The sequence below is a fragment of the Lissotriton helveticus genome, chromosome 8, assembly GCF_964261635.1.
Source record: "Lissotriton helveticus chromosome 8, aLisHel1.1, whole genome shotgun sequence".
Classification (NCBI taxonomy): domain Eukaryota; kingdom Metazoa; phylum Chordata; class Amphibia; order Caudata; family Salamandridae; genus Lissotriton; species Lissotriton helveticus.
This window is the reverse complement of record NC_136069.1, coordinates 449,990,087-450,013,561: the sequence shown is the minus strand read 5'-3', so window position 1 is coordinate 450,013,561 and position 23,475 is coordinate 449,990,087. Positions and strand designations below refer to the sequence as shown.

The following is a 23,475-nucleotide window of genomic DNA, read 5'->3' as shown; positions in this document are numbered from 1 at the left end:
CCAAACAGTCCGTAGCGGCCGCCATCTTGTCTCTCGGTAGGATTGAGAGACAAGAGGAGGCCAAAGCGAAGGGGGAAATGACCATAAGGGGGCATAGTAGATTCTTCCTGACCTCTTAGGTTTGATGTACCATTTTGCCAAGTTTGGTGTAATTCCGTTCAGCCATTCAGGCTGTAGACGTATGTAAATGTCCTATGGAAAATTGCATGGGGAAAACACATTTGAAAGTGTTGAAATTTAGAACCAATTAAAATGTTACTTTGGTTTTGTATTTGTGTGTGATGAAAGTTAATTGGTTATGTATATATGTCAAATGAGAGGAAACCACAGCCATTTTGTGATACTACTGTCTGAGGTACATTTGTGAGGAATTGTTGGTGGTGAATTTCTGGTGTTTGATTTACACAGTACTAACACTTTTCCTACTTTTAAAAAGGTGAGTTGTTAATTTGTAAGGGGAACTATGTTGTACACTTGAAGATAATTTGAAAAATGTTTTCTGTTATTTATTTGCAGTCCTTCTGTTATACTAAATACTTGATAAAGTTAGTTTTATATTATGTATTACTAAAAACGATAAATGAAAGTGATTATTTTTTTCTGCAATTTACAGCAAGCAATTTCAAAATAAATGGCTCACAATGAAGAGACCGTGGCAATTTCTTTGTAAGGGGAACTATGTTGTACACTTGAAGATAATTTGAAAAATGTTTTCTGTTATTTATTTGCAGTCCTTCTGTTATACTAAATACTTGATAAAGTTAGTTTTATATTATGTATTACTAAAAACGATAAATGAAAGTGATTATTTTTTTCTGCAATTTACAGCAAGCAATTTCAAAATAAAATGGCTCACAATGAAGAGACCGTGGCAATTTCTTTTGAATTGTCCACTACATTGATTGAAATTCAGAGCACCAATAATGAAATATTGTCACAAGGAGGAGATGACTTGTATGATTCCATTAGATTGATTGAAATGGACAGCACCAATAATGAAATATTGTCACAAGGAGATGACTTGAATGATTCCACTACATTGATTGAAATTGAGAGCACCAATAATGAAATATTGTCACAAGGAGGAGATGACTTGTATGATTCCATTAGATTGATTGAAATGGACAGCACCAATAATGAAATATTGTCACAAGGAGGAGATGACTTGAATGATTCCACTACATTGATTGAAATTGAGAGCACCAATAATGAAATATTGTCACGAGGAGATGACTTGAATGATTCCACTACATTGATTGAAATTGACAGCACCAATAATGAAATATTGTCACAAGGAGGAGATGACTTGAATGATTTTTTTGATCAATCTGTTGATGGCGAATTTATCGAATGTTTGGAGGCCATAGAGTTAGAAGAATTATCATTGCAGACTTTTCATGAGGAAATTGCTGATGAGGACATGGTACTAGTTCTTTCAAATTTAGAAAATTCTGAAGAATACATTTATATTTAGAAATCAAAAATTGTTTGAGACATTATTCATTTTTATTTTTAATTTATGAGGTTGTAGCGAAGTGATTGTAGTATAAAATGAGACTTATAGTATAGAGTGCAACATTTTTATGTTACATGGTAAGTTTACTCATATTTACTTCCCTTCTGCCACTATATTATCTCCAATGTGTATTTGACATCTCTTCTTTATCTCCGGCCTCCTTTCTCTCACTGTGTGTCTCCGATGCATCTTATCGCTGCTATTTTGTGTAATTACAGAAGAGAGTAAAATAAAATAGTTCGGAACGTGAAAAGGGGGCAAAGTAGAGTACCCCTCAACCCCTAGGCCTTTTTAGGCGGTCCCAAAAGGATCAGTTTCTGCTTTCCTGAGAGATTATGGTATGAGTTCCATATACCACAATAATTTGCATTACAACATGCAAGATATCTATCTCCTATTACCAACTTTTGGAGATATTCGCGCTAAGCGCGAATATCTCCAAAAAGTAACACCTGCCCTGAGCAGTTCTTAGCCATGTTATCCAATGGGAGGTGGATAACATGGCTAAGAGCATTAGCTCGGTAATGCATGAATATCGCTGACTTTTTAGCGATATTCATGCATTGCGGCCGTTTATTATCGCATTTGCGATAAACCTTGATAATAGCAAGGTTTATCTTCGATAATTTCTGACGATGCTTAGCGGTAAAAAAATTCGTTGGTAAGCATCGTTAGCGATAAATATCGCTTAACTTTGGTAATATGCACCAACGTCTGTTAACGTTCGATTGGAAGGAAATGAGGAAGTGTTGAAAAACATTGTCTGCGCCATCTTGCCTTTTTTGAAATGCCACACTTTTGTCGTGCACGGCAGCCATTTTAGATGCCTTGAGCAGACCCACTCTCTGCACGGTGTCGATTCGTAGCATGGCTCCCCACCCTCGCAAGCATCTTCCCCAGGCACTGGTCACCCCCGCTCTCTGTCTTATGCATAGGCAATAAACCTCCCCCCATCTGCGCTGCTCTTCCCTGAAAATCACACTCTGTGCCCGCCCGACACCTCCCTTTCGCCCTATTCCTCTGTGTCCGATTGTCCAGGCTATCAGCTAGCCCTGCAGATGTAGTTTATGGCTCCAGCTGTAAAGAATCACCCCTCTTCAAAGGAGTTATAGTAGATCAAGGCCCACACCCGATGAGATCCGTCACACCACACGTGTTCCTACTATCTGAAAACCATCCTGTATTGTGATTGGGGAGGGGACCGAGCCTGAAGCGGAAGATTCTAGGAATGACTCTTTGTACATCAAAGTTTTTACAATTATGTGTCACATTAAAAATATATAGCACTCCAACAAAGTAGTAGGAATATAAAACTTTAATAACATATAAATATATACAACAAAACAAAAACAGTAAAAACATTTAAACAACGAAGAGACCGTGGCAATTTCTTTTGAATTATCCACTACATTTATTGAAATTGACAGCACCAACAATGAAATATTCTCACAAGGAGGAGATGACTTGAATGATTTTTTTGATCAATCTCTTGATGGCGAATTTATCGAATGTTTGGAGACCATAGAGTTACAAGAATCATCATTGCAGACTTTTCATGAGGAAATTCCTGATGAGATGATTGAAGAGGAAATTCCTGATGAGGACATGTTACTAGTTCTTTCAAATTATGAAAATTCAGAAGATGTTGCCTGGGGGTGGGTCGTCAGTAGCAGTCTGTTGTGCGAATAGTTCCAAGGCAGCAGAACGCGCTGAAATCTAGATGGCACGAAAGTGATGTCTAGTAAGTTGCCGCCCAGCAAATAACGGCGTGGGGCGCCGCGGGGGTGAGTGAGTCCAGTAGGCACCACAGCTATTCTTACCGGCATTGCAGAATTACTGCTGGGGACAATGCCTGTGCTGTAGCAGGGTCACAGCAGAAACAAAAAGGATTCTGTTGAAGATGTTGTTGGTTTTCAATTTGAAAACAGTTCTGGTGTCAACTGCTATGCTAATGTAGTGGTTAATGTTTTGTTTTCTCTAGAAAATGTAAAAGAGGGGGAGGCAGTCCAAAGTTCCGTTAAAAGGGCAAAGGAAAGGATCGGTGGTTTGAACTATCAGTCAAAAAGGGGAGGGGGTGCAACAATTTTTCCTACCGGGTCACACTGTGCTTTCACCGGAACTGAGGTCTGCAGGATTCTAGTAATTCAAAGTGAGGCTGGCGCCAGCATGGGAGCGCCGACGTCCCGCGGATACAGTTTCGTCACTCCACGGGCGATCATGGCAGTCATTCCCCATCGGGGGTCGGAGACTCCCGTGGCTCCTCTAGAATCTTCAAGGTCGTGGAGGACTACGGTGGTGGAGTCAACCAGTGACCGGGCCATTTCTTTATGCTGGGCCCGCTCTTGCCAGGTCGACCGCCATTTTGAGAGTTCGGTAGCTACTGGCGATCGCGGGGTCAAATGAGCGGACGGGCTCCACCCTGCCGGGCGAGACGTTGCAGCATGGCTACAGTGGAAGAACCCTTTTCCGGGCGCCTGGAGCGCTGAGGGTGCAGCTGGGAAGCCTCCACCTGGGGAGGCGGGAGAGGCCTGTTCGCACCGTCTCTCCCTCCCAGTGCACCCCACGGCGTCTCGCTTGACATTTGTTATGGCCGGACCAGGCGATGAGGACGAGGGGGGGGGGGTCGGAGGCATGTGCAAGACATCCCCCCCCCAGTGTTGTCGCAGCCATTATTCAAGAAAGAAGAAGTGTCCCGTCCGTCTTCGGGCCGGGCTTCCGGTAGATGTCGGCCGGACGCCCCTGGCTCTGGCCCCATGAACGGGTTTCTTGGTTTATCGGCTGCAGCCGGATCCCGTCGGCCTCGGCCCCCCGACCGTTGGTGGCCGGACCGGAAGAGCATGTGGCGGGACTACCTGCAACTCTCAAGGGCCACCGCGGCCAGACTGGGAGAGAGAGGGGAGGGTCGAGGAGACATTCCCCCCCCCTGCAACTGTTCAGCATTGTAAAGGCAATCCCCTGGCCGGGTCCCGCTGGCCTCGGCCTCTCCTCCGGCTACACCCTACGTTAGGATCTCCTGGCCGAGGCGTGGCAGCAGGACCCACCTTATATGGGCTGCTCCCGGCTGGGCGTAGCCGCAACCCTGCCCCACCTTGGTAGTTTCCAGAGTGGGGGCGGATGTTCTACTGACTTGCATTTTCCCTAGTCTATCGATTTTTTTGGCGTGGCAGGCGGTGGGACAGCGAGGGGTGATTTGGTTTCTCTTACTGTTTTTCTGGTCTCTCACCACTGGCATATTTTAACGTTTTCTTGTTTCTAGGACATTAATAGGTTTTATCATTACGTTATGTTATCGTTTCTTTGTTCGTTGTTTAATAAAAGTTCATGTTCATCAGTGGCCTACTGATTTTCGTTTTCCTATTCTTTTCTTTCCAGGTTGTTTCATGCTAAAGTTTCTGTTAACAGGATACAGTGATCACTTCGTTATTATTGCATATGTCCTTTTCACTAGGGGTGCTCTCTGGTCGGGCCAGATGACCTATCTCTAGTAAATGGTCCGGGTCAAACAGGTGCATCAATCAGTGGGGAGTAGATAGGCATGACAGATTACAACGGGGGAGAAAGGTCCGCATTACGTACCCTTTCACTACTTGCAAAGATTTTACTACGTTTATTTGCAAACCGGGAATAACTCCAAAAAGAACTAATTCCCAAACAGTCAATGTTCGGACAATCAATCAATCAATGAGGAATGAAATAGGTACGACGTGTTAAAGGCTTGCGTTACCTACCCTTCACTATCTGCAAAGGGAGAGAGAATATTCCTATTCTTCCTCGTTTGCAGGCAGAGAAGATCCTTAAGAGAACCAACTTCGAACAATTCAATGCTCGATTCAAACAATCAACAAGGGGTACTGTGAACACAAATGAACGCCGCTTATGTACATACACATTGCTATTTTCAACAGGTTGTTCCTAATGTTTCTATTTTAGCGAGGTCAAAAAGAGATCCCATTAGTGGCCTACTGATTTTGCTCGATTCCTTTTGTTTTTTTACACGATTTTTCGCTATCTGCAAAGACTAAACAGAGTATTGCGACTCTGTGCTTGTTTGTAAATAGAGAATGAACCAAAGAGAAGAATCAATCAAATGGAGAGAGAAGCAGGCACGACGGATTACAACGGGGGCAAAGGCCTGCGTTAACTACCCTTCACTATCTGCAAAGAGAGAGTACTCCTAATAGAAATGAGGGGTGGGGAGCAGCATTCAAAGCAGATCAGTGTGCATAAACACGAAAATGTTTTTACTTACCACGTACTTGACATTCGACAGCTTATGATATTTGCTATTAAAAAAACATTGAAATTCACTGAAAAAACCATAGGTTATAGACCATATATAGTTAGGAATTAGCATTTACAAAACCTTGAAAATTCACTGAAAAAACCATAGGTTATAGACCATATATAGTTAGGAATTAGCATTTAAAAAACCTTATTTTACTCACACAAAACCATTGAAATTCCATATATAGTTAGTTGCACTAACTATATATCGCGCACCCGCAATCCACTGCTGATCATGTCACATATTACATCATTCATGACATGGTCAGTGACATCACTGATGACATCACTGATGACATCTCAAATGACATCACTGATGACATCAATGATGACATCTCATTTGACATCATTTTTGTGCTAATACGATAAACCTCTTAGATACACTCAGTGTATACAGACACTCACACACTGTCACTCATCCATGGAGTTACTCACACACCTAGTCAGTCATGCAAAGAAACAATCTCACCTCCATTTCTTCAACTATACAGTTATACACACCTTACTTATTCAAACATATACTAACACATATTTACTCTCTTATACAATCCCTGATACAAGTTCACAATGATCCATACAACCACTCACATATTCAGTGGCTCTCATGCACAGTTATTTATATATGCCAACTCTCACATGTACTGTGTTTTACATATGTACTTACTATGACATGTAGCATTGAGATATCCATTCACTCATCAATACACTCATGCACACAGTCAACTGCCCATGTAGCTGTTTCCACATGCACTCTTGAACTCATACACCTAGTGAATCAACTGCTCACACATCTATGCACAGAGTCACACACCTCCCAGCCACCCCTACACAAACTCAATCTCCCATACAAATACTTGGGCAACCAATCAATAACACATATAGCCTCTCGTATAGCTAATGATCAACACATGCAGCAGTTTACATCACAACAGACATAATAATGCACAAATTAAGACAGTTTAGTCACTAACCCATGCATTCAGTGAGACACATTTAATCACTCACTCATACAGTCAGTCACGCACCTACTAAATCCTTCATCCAGACACTTATACATCCACTCATTCTTCAATATGTAAGACATATTTTAACTTTACAGAAACATACAGTCACTGGATGTTGTCATCAGTGATGTCATCAGTGATGTCATTTGAGATGTCATCAGTGATGTCATCAGTGATGTCACTGACCATGTCATGAATGATGTAATATGTGACATGATCAGCAGTGGATTGCGGGTGCGCGATATATAGTTAGTGCAACTAACTATATATGGAATTTCAATGGTTTTGTGCGAGTAAAATAAGGTTTTTTAAATGCTAATTCCTAACTATATATGGTCTATAACCTATGGTTTTTTCAGTGAATATATATATATATATATATATATATATATACGTATATATATATAACATTTCCTTGGTGAAAATCTGTATATCAAAATATCAAATAGATAAATATACATACCTTAAGGTCAAGGTAATTCCCTCCTTGTTCAAAGCTATCAAGAACAGCGAGTTCAGAAGGTGTAATCGTTTCTTTCTTAGAATAAGCACTTGTCAAATCACGAAGCTTTCTCAAGCCTGCAAAACAAGTATTTGGAACATAAGAAAATATCCAGCGTTACGGGTGTTGCAAAATCATGGCGACTTCCTTCCCTTAAAGTCCTGTGTTCAGTAAAAAAAAGTGCATTGTGAGCTTTCCAACCATTAATTTTGCCATAAATTATATAAAAGGAAAATAAGACTAGGGGCTAGATGTAGGTAAACTACATTTACCGAATCTAAAATACCGAATTTTACCGATTCGGTATTTTAGAATCGGTAAATGCTATGTAGGTAATTACTCGGTAAGTATTACCGAATCGGTGTGATTCGGTATTTACCAAATCAGTAAATACCGATTCGGTAATTCCCATTCATTCCTATGGGCCTGTAGGCCCATAGGAATGAATGGGAATTACCGAATCGGTATTTACCGATTCGGTAAAAGGGGGGAAACATTCAAGGGTGGCAGGGCGTCACTTTGACACCCTGTTGCACCCCTGAATTGTACATAGGTGCTCATGTGGCAGACATACATGCCCTAAGGGCATGTATGTCTGCCACATGGCACTGTTATTAAATGCAAAAAATTGTTTTTTTAGGGTTTTCGTAATTTACCACCAACTTGTAGTTGGTGGTAAATAACAAATCCTTACAGGTGAAAAGCACTCACTTGAGTGCTTCCTACATTTCAGATTCGGTAATTTACCGAATCGGTATTTAAGAATTCGGTAATTTACCGAATTCTTAAATACCAATTCGGTAAATTACCGAATCTGAAATGTAGCCACCTACATCCCAAATGCCTAATACCGGTCGGTAACGGCCGAAATTACGGAATTTCGGCCGTTACCGACCGGTATTAGGGTTCCCACATCTGGCCCAAAATGTTTTGTTTGGCACTTTCTTGAGTTAACATATTTATTGGGCAAGCTTGTAAAAGCTAAGGGTCACTTCAAACATTACAACGGAGAATATATGATGTCTGGGAAGAAGAGGGCTGGGAATGCCATGCGGCTCAATTTTTGATTCTTTGAAGGAGCCCAACAATCATTTTCTGGATGCTTTTCTTTAATCTATATCATAGTCCCCAGCTGAAACCAACAAAATAATATTTCATGCAAACATTAAAGATCTATGATGTGTGCATACTGTATGTCAACCATTGACACTGCAATTCGTTGGGGATTTGCACATTACAGATTCAGTAAGATACATACAGGCAGATTTATCATTCTTTCATGCAGCGCAGTGCAGCAAGACAACCTGCTGTGCTGCGTGAAAGGGTAGGAATGCGCCATATCTATAAAGATATGGTGCATTTCTGTCCTCTGCCCTAACTTTACGCAAAATCAGTAGCCTAGCGCCGATGCAGGCACCCTTGTGTCATGGAGCAAGTGTGTTACAGGCAGGATTGTTTTTGTGCAGGAAAGAAACTATCCTCAGAGGCATATTCTTTTTTCTGTGTGTGTGCTGGAGAATGGAGCCCACTTAGAGAGCGGAATCAAAGAGAGATATAAAGATATTTCTCCTCGTTGCACCTCTGGTGCGAAGGCGTGCAATTCTGACTCATTCCCAGACTGTCTCAGAATGCATGGGTGTATACGTGGAAACACCCATGCTCCACCCATGGAATGCCCTCACCACGTATTGTAAGGCAAAGCAGCAATTTGCACTACTCCAGATATACTAAGCAGCGCAGGGCGAGGCAAGGTGGCCCTGCGTGACTTGGTAAATCTCATCTAGGTTTTGCATTGCTCTTGCGTGGTGCAAGGGCAATGCAACACTGATCAATCTGGCCCATGGTATGAACAACACAGACAGCACCATTAGCATATGTACCTCTAATGCACAGGCAGTTGCAGCAGGAGTGCAAGCACCACAACACACAGAGTACAGTTTCTGGTCAGACTAGCCACTGGGACTTCAGTCATTTCCTGTGAGCAGCTTTTAGGGCTAGATGAGCTGCCATGATACAGTCCTCAAAGCGTATCACCAAAATGTGCCGTAATTTGTATTTTAAGTTTCCTGCTTGACAGCGCAGGTATCTCAAAATATTGTTACCCATTCTTTAACATATAAAAGAGTGGGATTTGGCTCCACACAGAAGAGTATCACTCTCTCATCTCATGCTTTTAGATGTTTGCTGACTTTTTGCAATTTCTACGAAGTGCTCCTATTCGAATGCATGAGGCGCTATTTTCAATCTGAAAAATACACTCAATCATCATACTGTTTGTAAGGTAGCGCAGTGAGCCGAACATCTGCTGCCTGGGCCATGAGCTTGAATCCTGACAAGGCTGACTCACCTTCCATGCCCCTGAAGATAGGTAAATTGTTTACCATGAATGGGTAATAGTAACTTCTGTTATTTACAGCGCTAAGAAACTGCAGTAGTGTGGGATGAAGAGCTATATAAAAGAAAGTAATTCTAGAGCAGTATTACTAGCAAAGACGTATAGTAATATGAGCTGCATAAACTGCTCAACATCACCTATTGTATAGGCCTATTTACCCATTGCCACATTGTTGAGAGTATTGACATGTCAATGTACCTCACTGTCTGCCTCATTGCTTGATAACCATGAAGAAGAGGCCACCAACTGATGCTGACCAACCTGCTGATAACCAATCTGAAAACCATATAAGACATTATTCACACTACCAAGAAGTGCCTGTTATAGCTTGTTCTCTAAAAAAGAGTCCTATGTACTTCAATTTCTATTGTTCCTTTTATTTTTTTGTATTGTTTGTTTTTTGTAAAAGCAATACAAATTAAACAAAAGGCCAAGCATTTATTGTATGCATTCTAGTAAGAAAGCAATTTTTTTTGCTACTGGTTCTCAGAGATGGCAAAGCGAGTGGGACTTGCTTTATGTGATAAACAACATGTGTGTATGCCATATTTGCGAATGCCGGTGTTTATATACTTTGGCACATTAAGGCCATACCTATTGGCTTTGCCAATGTTGTTTCTACAAGTTTCTTTTGGGAAGAACCCTGCACAACTCACCAGTCTGATCCCACTGTAGAGGGTCAAGGTGGCTTGCCCTGTGCTCATTAGCATAGTGCTGTATTGTAGTGACAAACCTTTTTCCCATGTTGGCTTTGGTTCACTGTGCGGCACTGGAACAGTTACACCACATTTAATATCAATGAACACTTCCACCAAAACACACAGGGGTGCAGTAATAATGCAGCAATTTGAATGTCCCTCACATGCACAGAACAGTTACAGTCCAGGCAACAACAGTCCTGCCAAGTACCACATATCAGGCGTTAGACTAACTCATTTCAATGCGGTGGCCCGCATCACCGCACTGAAATGGAAAGTCATGCATTATAGCACCTCTCACAGTTGTCAAGCGGAGCACCTATGATGTATGCACCATGCTGAAAGCGGAGGAGCGTGCTGCTGGTATGTTTAGGGGCTGGCTGGGCTGCCTGCGCTAGTGTTGGTAACAGTGCTATAATGTAACTCAACCCGACACTACTGAGCGGCACAATAACTGATGTCAGGAGTCGCTGTCTGTGTGCCCATTGGTTACTGTGGAGACAGTGTGAGTCTCTTACAGTTGTCAGACTCTTTTTAATAGGTGTGTTGTATGCCAAAGCCAGGCGAGCGGAGCGGGCAGCATTTCCACATCCTCACAGGCCTTCAAAACTAACCTCAAAGTTCTCCTCCTTCAAAGACACTTCCAAATGTAATCCATGCCCTCTCTATTAGCTGAAGGAAGCCCTTCCATTCTTGAAAAATCTACTGTACATAACTATGGAAGTGTCCTCCCAGTGTGTTCTTGCGGTTTGAGAGTCGGCCATTTATTGGGTATTATCTTTCTACCTGTGTTTGGTACTCGTGTGTAACATGCACCCGTCACTTTCTCTTGTAACACACTGTTTTCTACCTCTTACATTTGTTTATTTTCGACACCTGCACAAGTGCCACCATGGCCTACGTAATGTTTGTTCTTGTGGGCCCTCCATATTTTGCAGTACTATACCTCTATGTTTACTTTGTACGCTTTTGTAACCTGCACACGTCACTCTTTCCTCCTGTAATGCACCGTTTTGCTACCTCTTGTATTTTGTTGGTTCACGATTGTCACTTTTGTAATGCACCGTTTGCTACCTCTTGTATTTTGTTGGTTCACAATTGTCACTTTTGTAATGCACCGTTTGCTACCTCTTGTATTTTGCTCATGATTGTCATTATTGCTTCATTTAATGTAACGTTTGCTTTTGTATTTTGTTCACTTGTAATGTTCTCATGTATCAGTTCTGTTCCTATTGTCAAGCGCTCTGACACCTTCGGGTAAAGTCCGCGCTATATAAAAACGCACAAATAAATAAATAAATAAATAAATTACAAGTTTATCAGCCTGCTGCAGCACTTTGTGATAGCTGCTCCTTGGCCGGAACATTTATCATTAGCCTTGCCTGGGAAATATCCTACTTGCCACCGCAGTTTCCTCAGTTGCCCTCAGCGATAAACCTTTACACTCATAAGTCACTCTCCTCGGTGTCATGAGGCCCACAAGGAGAGGAAGGAGAATCCGTGCAGGCTGTGGCCTTGATAGGCGTCGCCTGGTGAGTGCGCCGGGCGTAGGAAGGTAGACATGCCTCAACCAGGACTGCCAGCCCTTGCAGGTGCCCCGGAGACTCTCTATAGCCCGCAACACCAAAGAGAGGTGGGGGAACTGTGATCAGCTCCCGTCCTGAAGTAAGTAGGACGTGCTCAGACAAGAGCTGACACCATGCTAAAACATATGCTATGCGTAATGGTGACGCAGCTCAGTGGGTCGCTCTAACCACTGCAGCGGTGCCGGTATTCAAGTCAAGTAAAAAAAATATATTGTTTCATTTAATTAAAACCAAAACAATACAATTACTAAAACAGAAGACTGAAATAAAAGTTTTTTCGTTCCTTAAAATCATAAAATCTTTCGTTCAACTAGAATTACGTATATAGAAATGTCATTGTTAAAAAAAAGTGCAGACACTTTCAACGTGCATAATTTACAATTAGTTCAAGTTCGAGCATTTGTATAGCGCACTACTCACCCAGAGGGTCTCAAGGCGCTTGGGGAGGGGATCATTATTTGTCGAATAGCCATGTCTTAAGTTCTTTTCTGAAGAAGATGTGGTCTTGAGTAAGGCGGAGGTGAGTGGGGAGTGAGTTCCAGGTCTTGGCAGCAAGGAATGAGAATGATCTGCCACCCATGGTGGATCTTCAGATGCGCGGGACTGCGGCGAGGGCTTGATTGGACGATCTTAGTTGGCGGGTGGGTTTGTAGAATGACAGTCGAGTGTTGAGGCATTCGGGTCCTAGGTTGTAGAGGGCTTTGTGTGCGTGGGTGAGAAGGCGGAAAGTAATTATTTTGTTGACGGGAAGCCAGTGGAGGTCTTTTAAGTGTCCGGAGATGTGATCTTGGCGAGGGACGTCTAATATGAGTCTCGCTGATGCGTTTTGGATGCGTTGGAGTTTTTTCTGTAATTTTGCTGTGATTCCGGCATAGAGGGTGTTTCCATAATCCAGTCGACTCGTGACCAGTGCGTGGGTGACAGTCTTTCTTGTCTCAAGGGGGATCCAGCGGAAGATTTTTTTGAGAATGCGAAGTACGTTGAAGCAGGAGGATGAGACTGCGTTGACTTGTCTGGACATCGAGAGAGAGGAGTCTAGGATGAAGCCATGGTTACGTGCATGGTCTGTGGGAGTGGGTGCTGTGCCCAGTGCGGAGGGCCACCAAGAGTCGTCCCAGGCAGAGGGGGAAGAACCTAGGATGAGCACCTCGGTTTTGTCTGAGTTGAGTTTTAGGCGGCTATGTTTCATCCATTCGGCTACTTCTTTCATGCCTTCGTGAAGATTGGTTTTGGCTGTTTTGGGGTCTTTGGTGAGGGACAGGATTAACTGGGTGTCGTCGGCGTAAGAGATGATGTTGAGGTTGTGTTGACGCGTGATGGAGGCGAGAGGGCTCATGTAAACGTTGAAGAGGGTGGGACTGAGTGAAGATCCTTGTGGTACGCCACAGATGACTTCAGTGGGCTCTGAGTTGAATGGGGGAAGTCGAACTCTTTGAGTTCTCCCAGCGAGGAATGAGATGATCCAGTCCAGGGCTTTTCCTTGTATGCCGATGTTGCTGAGGCGTTGTATAAGGGTGCTGTGGCAGACTGTGTCGAAAGCGGCGGAGAGGTCGAGTAGAATGAGGGCCACAGTTTCTCCGTTGTCAAGTAGTGTTCGGATGTCGTCAGTCGCTGCGATGAGGGCGGTTTCGGTGCTGTGTTTGGCTCGAAACCCAGATTGAGATGGATCGAGGGAGTTGTTGGATTCAAGGAATGCGGCGAGTTGGCTATTGACGGCTTTCTCAATGACTTTGGCCAGGAATGGGAGGAGGGATATGGGTTGGTAGTTTTTGAGTTCCGAGGGGTCTGCTGTGGGTTTTCTTCAGGAGGGCGCTGAGTTCGGCGTGTTTCCAGCTATCTGGAAAGGTGGCAGAGTTGAACGAGCAGTTGATGATGTCACGGAGATGGGGTGCGATGATGGAGTCAGCTTTGTTGAAGATGTAGTGGGGGCAGGGGTGGGTTGGCGAGCCAGAATGGATTGAGTTTATTAGGCGGGTGGTATCTTCAGTGGTGATTGGGTTCCAATTGCTAAGGATGTTAGTTGGCGGATTAGGATCTGAGGGGGGTGGGGAGGGCTGATCGCTGGGGGTATTCTGGAAGCTGTTGTGGATGTCGGCTATTTTGTTGTGGAAGAAGGAGGATAGCGCATCGCAGAGGTCTTGAGAGGGAGTGATGTTGTTAGATGCTGCGGTGGGGTTGGTGAATTCTTTGACGATGTTGAAGAGTTCCTTGCTCTTGTGAGAGTTGCTGTCGAGACGATCCTTGAATGCTGATTTTTTGGTGGATCGAATTAGTTGGTGGCGTTTGCAGGTGGCTGCCTTGAGGGTGGCCATGTTGCCGGTGGTTGGGTTTTTTCTCCATGTTTTCTCCAGGGTGCGGCATAGCTTCTTGGATTTTTTAAGGTCATCGTTGAACCAGGGAGCCTTTTTGTTGGCTGATTTGATCTGGTGCTTTTTCAGGGGGGCTAATTCGTCCGCACTGAGGGTGATCCATTGCTTGAGATTGGTGGCCGCTTGGTTTGGGTCCAGTGAGAGGGTGGGAGGGTTTTGGTTGAGTGATGTGAGGAGTTGGTCAGAGGTGATTTTGTTCCAGTTTCTTCGAGGGATAGGTTGTGGGCGGTTGTGGTTCAGGGTGGTTTTGTAGCTGAAGTGAACACAGCTGTGGTCCGTCCAATGGAGAGCTGTGGTGCGATCGAAGGTGATATGCTTGCTGGAAGTGAAGATAGGGTCGAGTGTGTGTCCGGCAGCATGGGTGGGGGTGTCAACAAGTTGTTTGAGTCCGAGGTTGGTCAGGTTGTCTAGAAGGGTGGTGGTGTTGTTGTCGTGTCTGTTTTCAAGGTGGTAGTTGAGTTCTCCTAAAATAATGTAGTTCTCGGAGGCGAGGGCATGTGGGCTGACGAAGTCCGTGATGTCATCGCAGAATTGAGTGCGGGTGCCTGGAGGCCTGTAGATGAGGGTGCCTCTAAGTGTGGTCCTGGGGTCGGTGTGGATCTGGAAGTGGAGATGTTCGGCTGTTGCAAGATTATCGTTGGAGCTGGTCGTGATTTTGATGGTGTTCCTGTGGATGATGGCGATGCCTCCTCCTGTTTGATTGGTGCGGTCTTTTCGGATAATCTTGTAAGCGTCCGGTATGGCTATGGCGATGTCGGGTGCTGATGATGTGTTCATCCATGTTTCTGTGAGGAAGGCGATGTCCGGTGATGCAGTGTCGAGTAGGTCCCAGAGTTCAGTGGCGTGTTTGTGGACTGAGCGGGTGTTCAGCAGGATGCACTTCAGGCGGTTGGAGTCGGAGTTGTATGTGGAGGGAGTGGGTTTGGTGAGGGTCCTGAAGCAGTAGTATTTGCAGGAGATGCAGGCGAATGGGCCGTGGGTACGTCCTGGGGTGGCTTGGCAGCATTGTGGTGTGCGTCCGGGGTTGAGGGCGTGGAGAGTTGCGGCATCATATGTGGTTTTAGTGGCTTGGGAATGGCGGGGACCAGGGGGACAGGCGCTGGGCGCGGTCCAGGCGCGGACGGGCGCAGACGGGCTTACCTTTGGCGCACTTGGGGCGCTTCCGCTGCGCGTAAACGCTGCGCGCGGGAGCATCTGTTATGTTATGTTATGTTATTTGTACACTTCTATAGCGCACGGCCACTCCACTGGAGTATCCCGGCGCTTTGACGAAGACTCCCAACCGAAGATGGGGAGAAAAAAAAAAACATAACACCAAAAGAGCATACAGACATAAAAACAGCCTCAAAGATTACGGGAAGAGCCAAGTCTTAAGGGCCTTGCGGAAAGACAGAAGACTGGAAGTCTGTCTTAAAGAGATTGGAAGATCATTCCATGCATGAGGGGCTAAGTGCCGAAAAGACCGTCCTCCTACTCTTGCCCGTTTGATAGTGGGAACACTCATTTTTGATAAGGACGAGGATCTAAGAGATCTGAGAGGGGTATACCAAGACAGTCGCTTGGAGATATATTTGGGGCCTATGCCATGCAGGGCCTTGAAAGTCGTGGTCAGTGTTTTAAATAAAATCCTTTTTGCAACTGGTAGCCAATGCAATGTGGCAAGAAGATCCGTAGCTCTGGCTTTCCTTGGAAGGCCAAAAATGGCTCGGGCTGCAGAATTCTGGGCGATTTGCAAACGCCTGACCTGATATTTGGGAAGTCCCAAAAACAGAATGTTTGCATAGTCCAGCCTGGAACAAATCAGTGCCTGGACAATAATTTGTCTGTGCTGGATAGAGACTAGGGGGAGAAATTTGCGAAGCATCCGCAGGATGCCGAAACATTTCCCAGTGAGAGATGAGATATGTGGTCCGAAAGATAGCTTGTTGTCAATCACCACTCCCAGATTTTTGGCTTTCGCAGACGAGCTAGTGGGAGGAGACATATCTTTCGGCCACCAAGTTTTCCAGTCGGGTTCAGATGTACAGCCAAAGAAGAGCAACTCCGACTTGTCGGCGTTGCACTTCAGCCCATGGCATCCAAACCACTCAAAAATAGCACTCAAACATCCGTTGACCTGGACACCATCAAACTGACCATCCCTGTTACTTACAAAGAGGAGCTGGGTGTCATCAGCATAGCTGACAATCCGGGCGCCAAAAGACTCCGCCGTCACCGCCAGGGGGGCCATAAAGATGTTAAACAGGAGGGGGCTTAAGATGGAACCTTGCGGGACCCCCACTTCAAGCGGTGACATTTCAGCAGAGAAAGGTGGCGGCCAGATTGTCTGCCGGCGGTCGGCTAGGAAGGACTTGAAAGGGGAGGGGCTAGGGAGGGTCAGCTGGGAGGCGGGAGCGGGGCGGAGCTACGGGCCGGGAGGCACAGTCACAAGATGGCGGCAAAAACAAACGACAACACGGGGCGAATGCGTGTGAGTAAGCAGGCAAGGATCCTCACAGCAACCAAAGCGGACCTCAAATTAAAATTAAAATAAAGCGCTCCAGCAATATGCCAGCACGATCGCCCAACAAAGATTCAGCACACATACATTGTGAAAGCACGGGCAGAACAGCAACGAACCAGGCACCAATCGTAACGCGCTGTGATTATGCAATAAGCGCTACGCTTTTAAATTATGCACAGACAGAGTTAAAATGTCACAAAGCAGCCAAGCGCTATGATACTTGTGCAATAGGCGCTACGATTTTAGAGTATGCACAGAAAGAGTTGAAATGTCACAAAGCAGCCAAGCGCTATGATACTTATGCAATAAGCGCTACAATTTTAGATTATGCAAACAAAGAATTCAAATGCCACAAAGTAGTCAAGCGCTACGGTACCCGTTGGCCAGGGAAGCGTGGGGGAGCAACCGCTACTGCCAGAGACAGGACGGTCACTAGTGATTCTGGAGCGTTGTTTGACCCCTAGACTGCCAAGTAAAATTGAAGAATGTTCCTCCCAGTGTTCTGATATTATTCTGCCTTGTGTTCAGGAGAACTATCTGCCTCTGAGCAGACTGTCTTATTTGATGTTAGTGAGCAGGGCACATGATTCTTTTTTAATGCTTGCACATCAACAGAGAGGAACTTTTTTTCTGTTGGTTCCAAGGCCGCTATAATTGCCGATCTGTTTGTCCTTATGCCTCTAATGTTTATGGCATGTTTTAATAAAGTGGATCGTGCTTGAGATAATTTAGGACAAATGCAGCTAAGGTGGACAAGGTCCTCTTTACTGCTCTCACATAGTCTACATTCTTTCGGCCCATCGTGGACCCAAGTTGGCGGGTCCATAATGGACGGCAGTTTACCTAGAAGCAAGGCTATTAATTGTAGCTTTCTGTAGGCCGAGAACGTGATGTTTAGATATGGTGCTGGGGTAAGTGACTTGTAGTTGGAGATTACCATCTAGGCGTGTTTTCTCGTACTGAAAGTGTTTCTATCGACTAGAAGCGAGTGAAGCTTTGCTGATTTTTTATAGTTTGCTTAAAGGCAGAGTAGAGCAGGTTGGTTTCCCAAAGCTCTCCTGGGCTGGTTTCTAGTAAAGCCTTTTTAAGGTATTGATTGCATGGGGAGTTTGCATCTTACTCTAATTCGTCCCACAGACACTTGTCCAGTTCCGAGACTACTATGTTTTGTCTCAGGCAGTGCCGGTATTATATTGAGGTAGACTTGACCCGGCCCCATCACCGCCGGGTGACTCGCAGTTGTGAGCCAGACCCACCCGACCAGGTAGGTGGCATTGGTTACCCAGCCGGAGTCTAAGTCACTGCGGGGCGGCCATGCAGGGGGCCCGCCTGTTGCCACAAGAACTTCTGAGAACTTCAACCAAAGAAGTAAGTGCCTGAAAGAGAGTGTCACTGAGCCCCTCTATTAATCTTAAGTAAACAGTTGTGCTGTCACACAGCAAATATAAAGAATCAAAGTAGCAGTTTGCTTTTGAATTTCAAAAAATGCTTGTTGCCTGGCTCCATAATTTTCTAGTGCTTTGCAGCAGTTAACTATGTAGAGTTTCTCGTTGCTGAAAAACGGGTGTAGTTTCTGATATTTATATATTTTCCTTCTCTTCATTACTTGATTTAGCACACGTGAAAATGTCACTCATAGTCATTAAAATGTCACTCACATTAAAATGTCACACATAGCAATCTGAAACCTTGGCAGCTATGCAACAGTACTTATCTATATCTAAAAAATATATTACACAATGGCTGTCATAACAGTGGTTATAGTTAGGTGCGAGATTCAGTAGGAGGAGCGTTTTTGTTGTGCCTTAATAACGTTCGCACCGTTTCACGACTCAGCACAAACTTTACAAAAATAAGTGCATTCACCTCTGTTCCTTCCTGGAAAGTTTTGCGCCGATCTAAAAAGGAGGCGGGGGGGGGGGGTCCAAAGCATTGATTTCCCATGTCATGTTAATTCTCACTCTGAAACTTTGCTCTCAGATACAGGAAAAACAGAAACACACCGAATTTGGGAAAAAGTTAGAACATTACTCAGAAAGCACACTATTTTTGATCTGGTGTAAATTCCTTCAGCTGTTTTCGGGGCTTGAAGGGGTTAAACGTTAGGTATATCTAGATGGTTGATCCCTTAGGACTCCAGTAGAAGTTCACAGTACTGTACATTTAAACAAGCATTGGCAAAGCCAACAGGTCTCGCCTATGCAAGAGCTACTGGCTTTGGCAATGTGGTTTAGCCGTGTTGTACACCAGTGTGGCTGCTTATCAGCATGATTAAAACTTAGTGGCAAGGTGTGGGGTAGATTAAGATAGAGTGGAAGGAGGTAGATTAGAGTAGCGTGGGATAGAGTGTGGTATGTTGGTTTAGAGAAGTGTGGATAGGGGTACACAGATTGGGTAGATTGGTTTAGAGTAGAGGGGGTAGAATGGGGTAGCATGGATTCGGGTAGATTGGTTTAGAGTGAAGTGGGGTAGATTGTAGTGGGGTATATTGAGGTAGAGTGAGGTAGACTGGAGTGGGGTAGATGGTAGTGGGGGAGATTAAGTGGAGAAGAGAGGAGTACATTGGAGTGGAGTGAGGTAGATTGGAGTGGAGTGGGGTAAGCTGGAGTGGGGTGGAGTATCAGGGGGTAGACAGTAGTGGAGTGGGATAGACTGGAGTGGAATGGGTGGAATAGATTGGAGTGGAGTGGGGCAGATAGACATAGATTTGGATGGATTGGGGTAGATAGGAGTGCAGTAGATCAGGTCAGATTGGGGTAGAGTGGAGTGAGGTTTATTGGGGTAGATTGGGGAAGAGATGAAGTGGGTGGGCTGGAGTGGGGAAGATTGTAGTGGAGTGGGGTACTCTGAGTTGGGTAGAGTGGGTGGATAAGAGTAGCATAGAATGGAGTGGGGTAGTTTGGAGTTGAGTGGGGTAGATTGGAGTGGAGCCAGATACTTGGCGTGGGGTACACAGTGTAGATTAGAGTAGGGTAGATTGGAATGGAGTATGATAGATTGGGGTTGAGTTGAGGTAGACTGGGGTAGATTGGAGTGGAATAGGTTGGAGTGGAGTAGGGTAGAGTGGAGTAGACTGAAGTGAAAGATTGCGTTGGAGTAGATAGGGCTAGACTGGAGTGGGGTAGATTGGGGTGGTGTGGGTTAGACTGGAGCGCAGTGTGGTAGATTGGAGTGGGATAGATTGGAGTGAAGTGGAGTGGGGTTGATTGGAGTGTGGCAGATAGGGGTAGAGTGGAGTGGAGTGGGCTAGACTGGAGTGGAGTAGAGCAGGGTAGATTGGGTGAATTGCAGTAGGGTAGAGTGGACTGGGGTAGATTGGGTGGAATGGAGTAGAGTAGAGTGGAGTGAGGGATATTGAGGTAGAGTGGAATAGGGTAGATTGGAGTGGAATACAGTGGGGTAGATTAGAGTGGGATGAGGTAAATTGGAGTGGAGTAGATTGGATGGATTAGTGTATGATGGATTGGAGTGGAGTTCGGTAGATTGTAGTGAAGTGGAGTGGGGTATATTGGAGTGGCATTGGGTAGATTGAGTTGGGAGTAGATTGGAGTGAAGTTGGGTAGACTGGGGTAGAAAGAAGCATGGTAGATTGGGGTAGCATGGAGTGGGCTGGGCTGGAGTGGAGTACAGGGTACACTGGAGTGAAGTGTATTGGTTGGATTAGAGTATGTAAATTAGAGTGGAGTGGGGTAGATTGTAGTGAAGTGGAGTAGGGTATATTGGATTGGAGAAGGGTATATTGGGTTGGGGTAGATTTGAGTGGAGTGGGGGAAGAATGGAGTGGAGTGGTGAAGAGAGGAGAGGAGAGTGTAGGGGTGTGGAGTGGAGTGGAGAGCCCTGCCATAGAGTGTCTTACAGTGGAGTGTAGTAGAATGGAGTGGAGTGGGGAAGAATGGAGTGGAGTGGTGTAGAAAGGAGAGGAGAGTGGAGTGGCATGGTGTGGAGTGGCATGGCACAGCGTGGAAGAGCGTCGAGTGTAGCAGAGGGTTGTAGAGTGAAGTGGCGAACAGTGTTGTAGAGAGGAGTCGTGTAAAGTTGGGGTGTAGTGTGGAGTATGCATGGTGTGATAGCGCACTGCCATTACAAACAACACTTTTCCAATTGAAAATGGGCTTACATTTGCACAGACATACAATTTTACTGCACACAAATGCAGTGAAAATGTGTGAAAATGTCATCACCAAGTGTATTGATTTGTTTTCAACGTATTAAATATTTGTTTCCACCACACTTCAAACATACATAAAATGTGATTCAATTCTACAGTTTTCATTCTGATGTATTCTGAAATATCACCACAGTTAATTTTTGTTGTGTGATAGAAAAGATAACATCTTACAGCCTGTCCTCTTGCATGGATGCTCAGCAGGATGTACTGTCACATAAATTCTATCATTTTGAAGTCAGCGATACAGAGGTTCTGTAATTCTCGAGCCTGACTCCATTTTGTGTTGCCCTCACGTAGGCCGTGGAGGTAACCGAACGAACAAAGTTGCATGGGCTTCGTCGTTCATGTGCATATTAACGAGGCCTTCTCTGACTTGTGAGTGAACTGCAAAGAAACAGACCTCTTCACCTGAAACTGACCTCGCAAAACCAATTTCCCTTGGTTTGATCCTTGTCTAAGATTGCCACTTAATGTTCAGGACCTCGTTAACCTTTAGTTTCCTTGCACATGTTTTATGTTGTTCAGCATCTATTACTGTTTCCTTTATGTTCTGACATTACATGGGTTGTGCTTTTCAATTATAAATTTGTCCGGCTTGCAAAGATTGAATTTGGGACAGTCCTAATAATTAACTTTTGGGTTGGGTTACTGTAAATTGGGTTTTTGTTAATGTGATACTCAGTTAGAAAATGTGTCCTATTGGTCAGAATTTTGCGCAGTGGGTGTACATTTATAATGAGAATATGGTGTATAAAAAGAGATGTCTTGCTCTACAAAAATTGAGCAGTTTCCTGAGTTGTACACCGTGTTGTATTGCTTGGTTTACTGTTACTAGCTGCAGCTAATAAATTTGATCTTTGACGCCATCCAGAAGTATTCCGTGTCTCTGTATTCCAAGACAGGAGAATCCGAAGACTTCGGGTGTGTCCCTGGCACGCTGGGTTCCAGGAAAACCCGGTTCTTCAGTTGGCGCCCAACGGTGGGGCGACTTCAGGGGTACCGGTCCAACCCTGAGGATCGTGTGGAGCCACGTGAGGAAATTCTGGAGGAAGGCCGCCACTTCATTGACCCCTGCATGTCGACGTGGACTGAAGGTCTTTTCTGCGAGGCTTCCCGCTTTCCAACGGCTACGAAGTACTGCTGCCCTGACTGTCGCCCTGTCTTGGACCCTTGATTGATCCTTTGTAACACGAGACGATAGACGGTCTTCTGGTGGTGTGACAGATATTTTGGTTAAGTATAAGTGGGTCGCTCCCACGATTTTGTTTTGGTTCTTGGTTTTGTTTGATTCGGTTGCTGCAATAATCGAAGCCGAGGGGCTTGTATATTTACGAGTGTATTGATAGTTGATAACCCCTTGAAGTTTGAAGCTAGATTAGTGAGCTATAAGATGCCTGGTCTTAGCAAAATTAGGAAATGGTTTAGTTGTGGTTGCAACAGGGATTCCCGATTGGAGGATTCGTGGCCGATACCTCCGGCTGGAACTCCGACTTATGAGCTCTATTCAAAACACGGAGTGGGTCCTATTGCTTATAACGAAATATGGGTCCACTATACAAGGAAAGATGGTGTTTTACGATGGCCCCAACATGGTAGCTTCGAATTAAATATTTTAGATAATCTGGAGGTTGCGCTATTTAGGAAGAAAGCCCGGCCGGCAATGTTTGACTCCTTCCGCCTTTGGCGAAAGGAAGCCAAACAGCGAGAAATTAAGCAAGCAAAGAGAGATAGGAAAGATTAGAATATGTCAGTACTACAAGCTGCTAGGCAGTTTAGGGAAGATGGAGAAGAGCGTGCGAGTGAAGTCTCAGATAGACAACGTTGCATGGCCATAGATAAATGTTATCCGGCTTTGCCGCCTTCTTCTCCGAAAGTAATTGAAGATCTTGAAAAAGATCCTTTGATCTATCATTTACTGAGATTGCCGCCCCCTTATGTGCAGGGTGCTACTGCACCTCCATTACCCCCGGTTGTTCCACCCTTTGTGGTTCAACCTCCTGCTGTTGTTCAGCCACCCGGTGCTCCACAGATGGTTTTGCCTCCTACTGCGCAACCCACTCTTGGGTCGCCAGCTTTGCTACCAGCTTTGCCTCAAACTCCTTTGCCTTCTACTTCTGTATCTCAGACTCCTACTGCTCTTGTTCCTACTTTGCCTCAAGATATTCATTTTCCTGTTTTTACGCCTACTTCTTGTCCTTCTGCTAGAAAACGAATGACTTAGACTGTTGTTAATCTGTTGTCTCCATTGTTTGGGTCACTGAATATGACCCCTGTTTCGGAACGTAAGAAGAGTCGAAGTCAGCTTCCTAGTTCCGAGGAACGGACAGTGTTGGATTTGTTGGCTTGTAGATGGATTTTAAATGCTTCCAGATATAATTTGCCAGCAGTTATGGATGTTTTCTTTCAGTGGGAGCCGCCTAAGCAAAGGTATGTTTTTGATGTAATGTGTA

At 44.7% G+C, this 23,475-nt stretch overlaps 1 protein-coding gene across 1 annotated transcript in view; it reads right to left on the bottom strand.

Annotated features, from left to right (window-relative positions):
- Positions 1 to 23,475, bottom strand: part of LRRC63 (leucine rich repeat containing 63) — a 382,612-nt gene that overhangs the window by 153,003 nt on the left and 206,134 nt on the right. Inside the window, exon 7 of the mRNA XM_078656022.1 lies at positions 7,268 to 7,383. Coding sequence (XP_078512148.1) covers positions 7,268 to 7,383 — 116 coding nt within the window. The remainder of the gene's footprint in view (positions 1 to 7,267; positions 7,384 to 23,475) is intronic.